Genomic DNA, 13,937 nt, shown 5'->3' on the forward strand with positions numbered 1-13,937 from the left:
GGTCGGTCGATGACCCGCTGCCGAGAACAAAGAGGAGCCCAGTGTGGGGGGAGGGACACTGAGAATAAAGAGGGACCATTGGGACCATATTGAACACCTTGTATCTTTGTCGGCTCCCTTAGCCTCTTTGCATCTTTGCCTCTTTGCATCCTCTGCTTATGGTACGCAAATCAAAGAGTTTCACTGACATCTCACATGTGATAATAAAGTATCAATCCATCAATCTATCAAAGATAAACACAAAATGCTGGAGTAACTCAGCAGGACAGGCAGCATCTCTGGAGAGAAGGAATGGGTCACGTTTCGGGTCGACTCGAAACGTCACCCATTCCTTCCCTCCAGAAATGCTGCCCGTCCCGCTGGGTTACTCCAGCTTTTTGTGTCTATCTTCGGTTTAAACCAGCATCTGCAGTTCCTTCCCACACATCAATCAATCGATCTCTTCAAACTGTTTGGGGTGAGGGCGGGCAGGGATAGCTCAGATATTAGCCCATGTGTATAGGAAGCAGAAGGCTAGCACATTTTCATCAACCCCAAATTGCCCTTGAAGGAAGTGGCTTGCTGGGGTTTTTCAGAGAGTATTTAAAAACGAACACAGGCCGGACCACATGTGGGTGGCAGATTTCTTCCTCAGAGGGGCATTGGTGAAGCAGACTAGAGTTTAGAGATACAACATGGAAACGGGCCCTTCAGTCCATTGAGTCCATGCCGACCATCAATCACCCGTTCATGAATCTGGTATTTTCACAATAATCATCACTGGAGTTTGGTTTAGTTTAGTTTAGAGATGCAGCGCGGAAACGGGCCCTTGGGCCCACCGAGCCCGCACCGACCAGCGATCCCCACACACTAGCACCATCCTACACACACTAGGCATAATTTACAATTTGACCAAAGCCAATTAACCTGCAAACCTGTACGTCTTTGGAGTGTGGGAGAAAACCAGAGCACCCAGAGAAAACCCACACAGGTCACGGGGAGAACGTACAAACTCCGTACAGACAGCACCCGTAGTCAGGATGGAACCCGGGTCTCTGGCGCCGTGAGGCAGCAATTCTACCGCTGCGCCACCGTGCCGCCCGAATAGAAAAATGTATAAATTTATTATTGATATTTATAAATTTATTTAATTAACAATTTGAACTCCCCAAACGGCATGGGGGGATTCAAGAAAGTCTTGCAATCCCATCCAGGACTGTCAAGCCATTGCCCCCATGAATAAATCCAGGTCAACCCACTGCGTTTACATTCTGCAATCTCACTGGCAACCTTGTGCAGCTCCAGTGTAGAAGATACCGACCGGTGCACCCACCTCTTCCCGCCATGTGTTGGACACATCAGCATTTAGCACAGGCGTCAGGTGTGCCAGCTGCCTCTCAGCCTGCTTCCTCTTGCGCTTTCCATCCTTGATCAAGTAAGTCAACGTGACTGGGATGTGCCGCAGCTTGTCTCTGATGTTCTCCTGTGAACCCAAGCAATAGTCATCAGCAGCTACCCTTTTCCAATGCCTGTCCGTGCCTGCAGCCAGTGCAGCACTCCTCTCCCACGCCTGTACACACACTGTACCCATACACCAGCACACCTCTCCCACGCCTGTACACTGTACCCCAGCACACCTCTCCCACGCCTGTACACTGTACCCCAGCACACCTCTCTCACGCCTGTACACCCCCTGTACCCCAGCACATCTCTCCCACGCCTGTACACTGTACCCCAGCACACCTCTCCCACGCCTGTACACCCCCTGTACCCCAGCACACCTCTCCCACGCCTGTACACTGTACCCCAGCACACCTCTCCCACGCCTGTACACCCCCTGTACACCAGCACACCTCTCCCACGCCTGTACACTGTACCCCAGCACACCTCTCCCACGCCTGTACACTGTACCCATACACCAGCACACCTCTCCCACGCCTGTACACTGTACCCCAGCACACCTCTCCCACGCCTGTACACCCCCTGTACACCAGCACACCTCTCCCACGCCTGTACACTGTTCCCCAGCACACTTCTCCCACGCCTGTACACCCCCTGTACCCCAGCACACCTCTCCCACGCCTGTACACCCCCTGTACACCAGCACACCTCTCCCACGCCTGTACACTGTACCCCAGCACACCTCTCCCACGCCTGTACACCCCCTGTACCCCAGCACACCTCTCCCACGCCTGTACACACACTGTACCCATACACTAGCACACCTCTCCCACGCCTGTACACCCCCTGTACCCCAGCACACCTCTCCCACGCCTGTACACTGTACCCCAGCACACCTCTCCCACGCCTGTACACCCCCTGTACCCCAGCACACCTCTCCCACGCCTGTACACCCCCTGTACCCCAGCACACCTCTCCCACGCCTGTACACTGTACCCCAGCATACTTCTCCCACGCCTGTACACCCCCTGTACCCCAGCACACCTCTCCCACGCCTGTACACTGTACCCCAGCACACCTCTCCCACGCCTGTACACCCCCTGTACACCAGCACACCTCTCCCACGCCTGTACACTGTACCCCAGCACACCTCTCCCACGCCTGTACACCCCCTGTACCCCAGCACACCTCTCCCACGCCTGTACACCCCCTGTACCCCAGCACACCTCTCCCACGCCTGTACACTGTACCCCAGCACACCTCTCCCACGCCTGTACACCCCCTGTACCCCAGCACACCTCTCCCACGCCTGTACACACACTGTACCCATACACTAGCACACCTCTCCCACGCCTGTACACCCCCTGTACCCCAGCACACCTCTCCCACGCCTGTACACTGTACCCCAGCACACCTCTCCCACGCCTGTACACCCCCTGTACCCCAGCACACCTCTCCCACGCCTGTACACCCCCTGTACCCCAGCACACCTCTCCCACGCCTGTACACCCCCTGTACCCCAGCACACCTCTCCCACGCCTGTACACTGTACCCCAGCATACTTCTCCCACGCCTGTACACCCCCTGTACCCCAGCACACCTCTCCCACACCTGTACACTGTACCCATACACCAGCACATCTCTCCCACGCCTGTACACTGTACCCTAGCACACCTCCCCCACGCCTGTACCACCCTCTGTGTTCATGCCCCCTGGCACACCTCTATGCTACCTGGCCAGTGCCACCTTCAGCTTTCTGACTCACCTGTAGCTTCATGGTGACGTTGACACAGTTGACCTCCGACTGCCTCTTGAGGACCACTTCACCGGTGTATTGGTTCTCCGAGTCGCTGGCACTCCTTTTCAGAAAGGTCACGCGGGGGGGCCTCCTCGTCTGACCTTCGACCTCCAGCGAGTCGGCCTCAATTGTGAAGCCGAGAACTGCAAGCAACAAAGACAAGCGCACGGTTCAAGATACCTGCACGACTGCTGCACAATACACCATCGGACACGTGGGCACCAGTAACCTCTGGATCAGCTTCACCAGTGACACCCAAACCACGGGTAATGCTCACACTCCTTCAATGCCCAAGCTAAGTGTCTTTATTTAACAAGTGCAATTTTTAATGAAATTGAACTGTTTATGAAAACAACAAAGCATCAAAAGTTACTTGCACATAAAAGATAACCTACAATGGATCAATGGTAATGCGAAGATAGACGCAAAGTGCTGGAGTATCTCAGTGGGTCAAAAGGAGTAGGTGACATTTCGGATCGAGACCCTTATTCATACTGAGAGAAGGCACCCATTCCTTCTCTCCTAGATGCTGCCTGACCCGCTGAGTTACTCCAGCACTCTTTGAAACGTCACCTATCCATGTTCTCCACAGATGCTGCCTGACCCGCTGAGTTACTCCAGCACTCTGTGAAACGTCACCTATCCATGTTCTCCACAGATGCTGCCTGACCCGCTGAGTTACTCCAGCACTCTGTGAAACGTCACCTATCCATGTTCTCCACAGATGCTGCCTGACCCGCTGAGTTACTCCAGCACCCTGTGTCAAACCAGCATCTGCAGTTGCTTCCTACACAAGGGTAATCCTACCTCAATGAAGCCTGGTTGGGGCAGGGATTGGAGATGATATTGTTACCCACCTTCCCGCTCACGTTCCAGGTAGGGAACGGCGGAAATGTTGCTTTTAGCGGCATCTTGAATCAATTCTTGCCAATAAGGAAAAACTGCCCGCTTGGCGCTCTCACCTCTGCGTAAGAGGTTTGTCGGTTCAAGCACCAAAGCAGCACTGGATGCTAAAAATTCCACGCCACTGCGCAGCTAAGAACGGGTAGGTCTCGTTCCCTCCTCGTCACAGCGCGGCAAAAACGCACCTTGCCGCCACTTTCGTGGGATCTTGCTTTGCGCGGAATGGCGCCTGCCTCTGCCTGCAAAGGGTCACGAGACTTTGGCGCAAGTTGCGTGCTTTGAGACGTGAGAAGCTGCAGGAGGAAGACTAAGGCAATGGGAATCACACAGGGGAAGTACAGGCTGAACGCCACACTCAGGCGTGCAATGCACATTGTTCCCTCAGTGGGAGAAATGCCTTCCATTTCAATCAGTGCCAAACCTCATGTGCTTGGCACTCTTTTGTTTACATGCTTTTCGTATAATATAGTGAAAATGACAGCATGTGCCACACACTCTACTCACTGAATGCAGTGGCTGGTATTATGAAAGAGGGCATTGCCCTCTGGAAGGGGTGAGCCATTTCCCATACGAGTCTGCCTGGTAGGGTGCCAAGCTACTCATCCACTCCTTCTCCACCTCTTAGGCTGGCACTGAAAGAGGCCCAGAGGCAGGCTTCCATTCAGCATAAGAGGTGTGATGCACAGTAACAATATTGCCCCACCAGACCAGATCCATGAAAATGCAGGATCCTGTCCCACAGGATGTAACTGCTCGACACTGCTAGCTGTGCCCAGAGTAGATGGCAAAGCCTGGCCACCATGTCACACCTCCGTGAAGCAGTGCTCCTCACAGAGACCCTGCAGCCTGCTAGTCGTGGCGGAGGTGTGTAAATGGCAGGCAAAGGTTTGAGTTCCTTTCCACCACTTCACGACGGCTCCATCGGCAGTCAGCGGGGCCTGGTAATGCCACCGGCAAAGCATGCCGGGCACACGGTTCCTCGATACATGCCGGCTTGGCCCAGTTGGCAGCAGACTTGCTGTGGGGTCAGAATGATGTCATCTCAACGCCACTCTACAGAATACATGCGCATAGTCTGCTCACAAAGTGTGCTGCATTACTAGAAACGAGATGGGAAGCCAAGGACCTTTCTTTTGCGCCAGTCCCTTGCCCATAGTCTGTCCTTCACACAAAATAGATCAACCAGCCGTTTAACTTATCGCTGTTCGTAGAAGTTTTGCCATGCGCAAAGAATTGCTGCTGCCTTTGCCAGCTTGACAACCAATGCAGCACTTCACAGCTATCTGCACCATGTAAAGAATTTCTGAACATTTTATGAGACACAACTGATCTCTACGTCACCATATTCTTTCCTTCCCTGTCACACTTACTGTTGTGATGCCCAGCAGAGGTGTAGAGAATTATTGACCTTAACAACATTTTTCTCAATGGCAAACCTTCGGCATTCTGTACCCCATAGCGAACGCTGGTACTGGGCATCTGCTCAGCCCTTCGCCTGTTCCCATTTGGCACATGGATTTCCACACAAGTTAATGCAATCCCCATTACACCATTTTGTTTTAAACACCACATGGACGGAGTGGGCCATTCTGCTGTTGAACTTACCTATCCTGGGGTTGTAGGATTCAGGCTTCGATCTATAAAGGAAGCAGGCCCTGACATCAATACTGTGGGACAGAAAAAAACATTGTCAATTAGAACATAAACAACCAGGGACATATCATCGTTAATACTGTGGATTCCGAACCTGCCCTCACTTCCCAAGATTCAATGGCAACAGGCACGTCCTAATGCAGCAGCAAGTCAGCGGGCTGCACTTTGACTGGTAAAGATCGCTGCAGCCAGCAGCATTGCTTCATTTCAGGCCTGCGATGCTCAGTCTCGGGTGTTTTGCAGGTGACATTATATGGGACCAGAGCTGTGTGGATGTGCGCTGGAATCAGTGCGGGCTCTTCAATACACAATAAAAGGCACAAGATCGACACCAAGTGCTGGTGCAACTCAGCGGGTCAGGCAGCATCTGTGGAGAACATGGATAGGTGACGTTTCACAGAGTGCTGGAGTAACTCAGCGGGTCAGGCAGCATCTGTGGAGAACATGGATAGGTGACGTTTCACAGAGTGCTGGAGTAACTCAGCGGGTCAGGCAGCATCTGTGGAGAACATGGACAGGTGACGTTTCACAGAGTGCTGGAGTAACTCATGTAAGATTTGAGAAGTTTTCCCTCATTCTGAAAGCAACACCAAACCAAAGAGCTGCAGTTTGGACATTTTAAACGGGAGACTGGGGCTGATAGCGGAGAAAGGCTGCGGTCAGTTTACCAAGGGATGTCACAATCTGTGGGTCCTAAAATGGCCGCAGGACCTCGTGACCAGCCACAAGTGCAAAAACCTTACAGCCCAGTCTCTAGGTTTCTGCAAAGCCACGGCCGGAACAATGGATGGGTATTGGCCATGCAGAAACCTGCGAAACCAGGTCGAAGTCCAGACACTGGGGCACTGACATCAGCATACTCACAATGCCCCAAGCCGACCTACAAAGTTAATGTCGTTAAGGGGGCACAATAGCCCATAGAAAACTACCTGGTAGGTGATGGGAAACCAGTTAAACCCATCACCTCGCAACGAAATACCAATTAACACCGTCTGGCCATCCCCGGTACCCCCGGACATAAGCGCAGATCAGAGAGAAAACTCATACATATCTTTTAAACAAAGAGATCCCAAGATCTGGCGGGAGATAGGACGGGTCAGAATAGTATAACTGGCCATGACTTTTGGGTTTTAAACTCAAGTCAAACGGATGCAGGAGGAAGAAAAGACAGGCAAGAAGAAGCGAAGTGCAAGAGAGAGGAACTGGCACGCAACTCGAGAAGAAATACTGCAAGAAAACCTGCAAGGAACGCAAGAAACGGAAGGAAGAAACTCAGGGGACAAGCACGACCCTCACGGAAAGCAGCGGAGAAGCAGCACGAACAGCCAGTAACCCCAGTAATAGCCCCATGGTGAGCATGTACCCCGATCCTGCATATCCTGGACATAGTTTAGTGTAGAGGGGAGGGTGGTTTGAATAAACGTGGGTGTGTAAAGGAATATGTGTTGGTCAATTTTGCGATGTGTCGTACGTTCCCCATCTTACAGTCGTGTATATGTCTTGTAGAACTGTGCGTTTTAGAATTCAGAGTAAAAGGTATTCATGTATATGTCTTGTAGAACTGGGCGTTTTATGATTCATAGTCAAAAGTATTCATGTAATTCGGTATGTGTCTTATAGACATGTATTATAGAACTGTATAAGTATTCATGGACAATAGTCCCAAGCGCTCAATAAAAGCCTTTTCCATTTAAACCCTGGTCTTCAAATCTGGTCTGGTTGAATTTTCTGCACTATAAACGCTCCTGCATCTAAGTCCAGTGTCTAGAACCGTAGGGGGTGAGTGGGTCGAACCACTCATGGGGAACCAGTGTGCGCGGCCTGGTCAAGGGATCAGAGCAAGGCACGGGGACCTTAGGTCGGGCGAAAGCTCGGCGCAGAAACCCCTTACACTCAGCAGGACAGGCAGCTTCTCTGGAGAACATGGATAGGTGACGTTTCGGGTCGGGACTCTTCTTTAGACAGATTGGAATGGAGGGAGGGGGTGGATCTGGAAGTGAGAAAAAAACAGGCCCAATCGGGGCTGGCAGCAGATGACCTCAGGCAGAGAGGCTCCCTGATTGGTCGATTGTTGACTCAGGACGGTGTGAGCACAAGAGGGTTACATGAACTGAAGAGTGAGTGGAGGGGCGTGGGAGGTGTTTGTAGAAGTTACCTAAAATTGGAGAATTCAATGTTCATACTGTGGGTGTGAGCTGCCCAAGCGAAATATGAGGTGCTGTCCTCCAATTTGCGCTGGGCCTCACTCTGACAGTGGAGGAGGCCCAGGACAGAGAGGTCAGTGTGGGAGTGGGATGGGGAGTTAAAATGGATGGCAACTGGGAGATTGAGCAGGCCTTGGCAAGTGTGAAGTGAAACGGTCGCCGGGTCTACGCTTGGTCTCTTCGATGTACAGGAGACCACAAGGGGAACAGCGGAGGCAGTAGATAAGGTTAGAAAAGGCGCACGTGAGTCCACATCTCTGTTTTGCAATTTGCCCCTGGCTTGGCAGAGGAGCAAGGTAAGGTCACTGCTCAGATTCCACGCCACCACAGCATCATGCTTGGCTTGCCAGTGACATCCATCACATGGAATCCAGACCCATTCCTCCCTCTGTCTACCATGGAGCAGTGTGCAACATGGAGCAGCGTTCCGGGTTTTCCAAGTGCTCTGTGATCTGCCCTTTCATTGCCAGCAGGAGGTCTGCAAGTAGCCATAGCGTAGACCATCCAATGCAGTCTCCGGAAGCACACAGTCTCCATCCCGACCTCTGTGCTGTCGGGGGCTATGTTGGTTGTAAATCCACTTTGCTGGGGAGATTCCAAAACTGGGATCAGCCCTGGAAAAGCTGGTCGGAAGAGTTAAGAGGGATAATTCCATGGTGGCACCCCATGTCCCCTACTCACACCTGTATCCTCAGGAAGCGTTCAGTTGCAGACAGGAACAGGCCACTGACATCCTCCAGCTTGTTTGGTCATTCAATGAGATTAGGGCTTATCTATTCCTGTCTCTGTCCCTGAACACTCATTGGAAACAAAATCACTAAAAAGGGCATTGGAGTCTCCCAATCCCAGTGGCCCAGAATGGGAAAGGAAGACAATGTTGCATTTAACAAAATCATAGCGCTGTCATGCAGCTGAGGATGCTCACTGGAGCCAGGCCCATTGGACACAGTCTCCAGCTCTGCACACCCCCCCCCCCACCCTGCTGCATGAGAGAGCCAAGGACCATGCATGACTGGCCACGACTGAGAGACCTGTGCATGCAGCCAGCTGCAAATGCAGCCTGTGTGGGCCGCAGCAGCACTGCGGGCAGCTTCACGTGACTTGCTGATCTGCATTCCTGGTTGCTGGGCGCAGTGAATGCTCCGGGACAGGACCAGCACCGCGAGGATTGGGCCGACGGAGAGAGAGGGGGCGTGGGAGAGAGGGGGTGTGGGAGAGAGGGGGGATGTGGGAGAGAGGGGGCTGTGGGAGAGAGGGGGCATGGGAGAGAGGGGGAGTAGGAGAGAGGGGGCTGTGGGAGAGAGGGGCGTGGGAGAGAGGGGGGGGGTGTGGGAGTGAGAGGGGGCTGTGGGAGAGAGGGGGCGTGGGAGAGAGGGGGAGTAGGAGAGAGGGGGCTGTGGGAGAGAGGGGGCATGGGAGTGAGAGGGGGGTGTGGGAGTGAGAGGGGGGCTGTGGGAGAGAGGGGGCGTGGGAGTGAGAGGGAGGGTGTGGGAGTGAGAGGGGGGCTGTGGGAGTGAGAGGGGGCGTGGGAGAGAGAGGGGGGGTGTGGGAGTGAGAGGGGGCTGTGGGAGAGAGGGGGCATGGGAGAGAGGGGGAGTAGGAGAGAGGGGGCTGTGGGAGAGAGGGGCGTGGGAGAGAGAGGGGGGGTGTGGGAGTGAGAGGGGGCTGTGGGAGAGAGGGGGCGTGGGAGAGAGGGGGAGTAGGAGAGAGGGGGCTGTGGGAGAGAGGGGGCATGGGAGTGAGAGGGGGGGTGTGGGAGTGAGAGGGGGGCTGTGGGAGAGAGGGGGCGTGGGAGTGAGAGGGAGGGTGTGGGAGTGAGAGGGGGGCTGTGGGAGTGAGAGGGGGCGTGGGAGAGAGAGGGGGGGTGTGGGAGTGAGAGGGGGCTGTGGGAGAGAGGGGGCATGGGTGTGAGAGGGGGGGTGTGGGCGTGAGAGGGGGGCTGTGGGAGATAGGGGGCGTGGGAGTGAGAGGGGGGGTGTGGGAGTGAGAGGGGGGCTGTGGGAGTGAGAGGGGGTGTGGGAGAGAGAGGGGGGGTGTGGGAGTGAGAGGGGGGCTGTGGGAGAGAGGGGGGCCGTGGGAGAGAGAGGGGGGCCGTGGGAGAGAGAGGGAGGCCGTGGGTGAGCTGTGGGAGAGAGGGGGGTGGGGCGTGGGAGTGAGAGGGGGGCCGTCGGAAGCTCCCAGCAAGTGCCAGGGAGCCGCCCAAGAAAGGACCCGGTGGCGGGCGGCTGAGGACGGGCCTGCGGTAGGTGCCGGGGTTCGGACGAGACCACGCCACCAAGAACAAAGAAGGGCCCGTGGAGAGGGGGCTCCGATAAGATCCAAGAGGGACCATGAGGGACTGCATTGAATACTTTGTAACTTTGTCGACTCTGCATATCGTGTGATGGTACACAAACCACAAAGTGTCACTGTGACGTGCCACGTGTGATAATGAAGCATCAATCAATCAGTCAGCTGGCAGTCGTGGTCAGCACTGAAGCCGCAAGGTGGCCTCAGCACTCCGTGTACACCCTCCATCTCCCTGTTACTCTTCAGGTTGAGGAGCAAAATAATCCGCCGCGAGTCCCCTCACAAATGCAAGCTGAGCAGCACTGTACACACTCGCTCGCGTCTGTGTGGGCCACATGGCAAGGATGAGCGGAGATTTGGAACGGCACGGTGGCACAGCGGTAGAGTTGCTGCCTCACAGCGCCGGAGACCCGGGTTCCATCCTGAATACGGGTGCTGTCTGTACTGAGTTTGCACGTTCTCCCCAGGACCACGTGGGTTTCCTCCGGGTGCTCCGGTTTCCTCCCACACTCCAAACACGTGCAAGCTTGTCAATCTTTTGTTTTTGTTAAATTGTCCCGAGTGTGTGCAGGATAGACCTGTTGTGCGGGGATCGCTGGTCGGCGTGGACTCGGTGGGCCGAAGGGCTTGTTTCCATGATGTATCTGTCAATCAATTCAATCAATTAATTTCCAGAGGCAGGGTTGTGCCGACTTCATTGCAGTCCAACGATCTGCTCTGCCAGACCATCTGTGGATGTGAAGGCTCAATGTTTCCGGTCGAAACCTTGCATCAGTCTTGGTGAAACGTTAAATGTTCCCTTCCATTGCAGATGCTGCTGGGTCTGCAGAGTGTCCCTCCTGCAGTCTCTTGTGTCTCCACTGGGGAGAGGCCACAGGCTGGCTTGGCAAAGACGTCAATCAAGAGTAAAGAGTGTTTTACTGTCAAATGTCCCAAAACGGAACAATTAAATGTATATTTGCAGCAGCACAACAGGTATGTAAACACAAAGTGCTGGAGTAACTCAGCGGGACATTTCGAGTCGAGACCCTTCTTCAGACTTCTCGACCCAAAACGTCCCATTCCTTCTCTCCAGAGATGCTGCCTGTCCTGCTGAGTTACTGCAGCATTTTGTGTCTACCTTCGATTTAAACCAGCATCTGCACTTCTTTCCTACAGGTATGTAAACACAGTATTCTGTAAACCCCATAATAAATAACAAAAATATAATGATGCAAAGTCAAAAATAATGCCCCCAAGTTTATGTAGTTGAGAGCCTATTTGGAGGTCGTTGTGTTTAACAGCCTGATGGCTGCAGGGACGAAGCTGTTCCTGAACCTGGACGTTACAGTTTTCAGGCTCCTGTACCTTCTTCCCGATGGCAGGGGTGAGATGAGAGCGTGGCCAGGGTGGTGTGGGTCTCTGATGATGCTGGCTGCCTTTCTGAGGCAGTGTCTCCTGTAGATGCCTTCGATGGTGGGGAGGTCAGTACCCGTGATGTGATGGACCGGCCAGTGTTCACCACTCTCTGTCATCTCCTCCACTACTGGGCGTTTGAGTTGCTGAACCAGGCCGTGATGTAACCAGTCAATGTGCTCTCTACTGCACACCTGTTGAAGGTCAAGAGAATCCTCTCTGACATTCCGAATCTCCACGATCTTCTAAGGGAGTAGAGGCGTTGATGAGCTTTATTTGTGATTGCATCAATGTGCTGGGTCCAGGACAGATCTTCAGAGATATGCACACCCAGGAACCTGACTCTCTGCACCACTGCCCCATCTGTGAAGACAGGTTTGTGGATCCTCCCTCAAAGTCCAGATGTGATGAATCACACGAGCATCATTTGAATGGCACCAAGTAGACCGACAAGACTGGCAAGGGTGGTGTGGCGGTCTGCACACTCCAACATTAGGTACCGGGACTGAATGAAGCAGAACCGTAGCGATCGGTGGGATGAGCAACTGTGAAGGTCTGTCAAGCTCAGTCAGGTGAGTGTGCGGTTGTACATTGTAAACAGATGGGCATCATGCAGTGGTGGAGCCACCTTGGATCATGGCCCATGAGTGGCTTGGCACATCATTTCTTGTCACTCGTTGGATCCTGCAGTGAAGGCAGTTGCTTGGCAGCACGACAGACTAAGTGGATGGGCGGAGAGCAGCCCCAGGCAAAACGGAGCCTCTCAAAATGCTGCTTATTTTGCACACTCACGAGTCACTCTGGTTGCAACATGATGCTTGTTTCGCCAATGCTCTGGCATAAAGATATCCCCAACCAGGGTTGCATGAGATACGAAGGCTGGAGTAATTCAGCTTGTCAGGCAGCTTAGAAACATAGAAAATAGGTGCAGGACAAAGCTATTTGGACCTTCGAGCCAGCACCACCATTCATTGTGATCATGGCTGATCATCTACAATCAGTAACCCGTGCCTGCCTTCTCCCCATATCCCTTGATTCCGCTAGCCCCTAGAGCTCTATCTAACTCTCTTTTAAATCCATCCAGTGATTTGGCCTCCACTGCCCTCTGTGGCAGAGAATTCCACAAATTCACAACTCTGAGTGAAAAAGTTTCTTCTCACCTCAGTTTTAAATGGCCTCCCCTTTATTCTTAGACTGCGGCCCCTGGTTCTGGACTCTCCAAACATTGGGAACATTTTTCCTGCATCTAGTTTGTCCAATCCTTTTAGAATTTTATACGTCTCTATAAGATCCCCTCTCATCCTTCTAAACTCCAGTGAATACAAGCCCAGTCTTTCCAATCTTTCCTCATACGACAGTCCCGCCATCCCGGGGATTAACCTCGTGAACCTACGCTGCACTGCCTCAATAGCAAGGACGTCCTTCCTCAAATTAGGAGACCAAAACTGCACACAATACTCCAGATGTGGTCTCACCAGGCCCCTATACAACTGCAAAAGGACCTCTTTGTTCCTATACTCAAATCCCCTCGTTATGAAGGCCAACATGCAATTAGCTTTCTTCACCCCCTGCTGTACCTGCATGCTTACTTTCAGTGACTGGTGTACAAGGGCACCCAGGTCTCGTTGCACTTCCTCTTTACCTAATCTGACACCATAGAGATAATAATCTTGTTTTTGCCGCCAAAGTGGGTAACCTCACATTTATCTATATTATACAGCATCTGCCATGCATCTGCCCAAGTCACCCTGCAACCTCCTAACATCCTCTTCGCAGTTCACACTGCCACCCAGCTTTGTGTCATCTGCAAACTCGCTAGTGTCACTTCTAATTCCATTATCCAAATCATTTATATTGTAAATAGTTGCGGCCCCAGCACCTAGCCTTGCGGTACTCCACTCGCCACTGCCTGAAAAGGACCCGTTTATTCCTCCTCTTTGCTTCCTGTCTGCCAACCAATTTTCTATCCATGTCAACACCCTACTCCCAATACCATGTGCTCTAATTTTGCTCACCAACCACCCGTGTGGGACCTTATCAAAGGCTTTCTGAAAGTCTAGATACACTACATCCACTGGCTCCCCTTCATCCATTTTTCTTGAAAAGTGGGATAACATTAGGTACTCTCCAATCCACAGGAACTGATCCTGAATCTATTGAACATTGGAAAATGATCACCAATGCGTCCACTATTTCTAGAGCCACCTCCCTGAGTACCCTGGGATGCAGACCACCAGGCCCTGGGGATTTATCAGCCTTCAGTCCCATCAGTCTACCAATACTATTTCTCGCCTAATGCAAATTTCTTTCAGTTC

General features: G+C 52.9%; 1 protein-coding gene across 1 annotated transcript in view; it reads right to left on the reverse strand.

Moving 5' to 3' along the window:
- LOC144612010 (integrin alpha-7-like) overlaps positions 1-13,937 on the reverse strand; it is a 202,780-nt gene that overhangs the window by 52,102 nt on the left and 136,741 nt on the right. The window contains exons 11-13 of the mRNA XM_078431445.1: positions 5,687-5,748; positions 3,146-3,321; positions 1,313-1,462 (exon numbers count right to left, since the gene is read on the reverse strand). Coding sequence (XP_078287571.1) covers positions 1,313-1,462; positions 3,146-3,321; positions 5,687-5,748 — 388 coding nt within the window. The remainder of the gene's footprint in view (positions 1-1,312; positions 1,463-3,145; positions 3,322-5,686; positions 5,749-13,937) is intronic.

This window comes from Rhinoraja longicauda, chromosome 42, assembly GCF_053455715.1.
Source record: "Rhinoraja longicauda isolate Sanriku21f chromosome 42, sRhiLon1.1, whole genome shotgun sequence".
Lineage (NCBI taxonomy): Eukaryota > Metazoa > Chordata > Chondrichthyes > Rajiformes > Arhynchobatidae > Rhinoraja > Rhinoraja longicauda.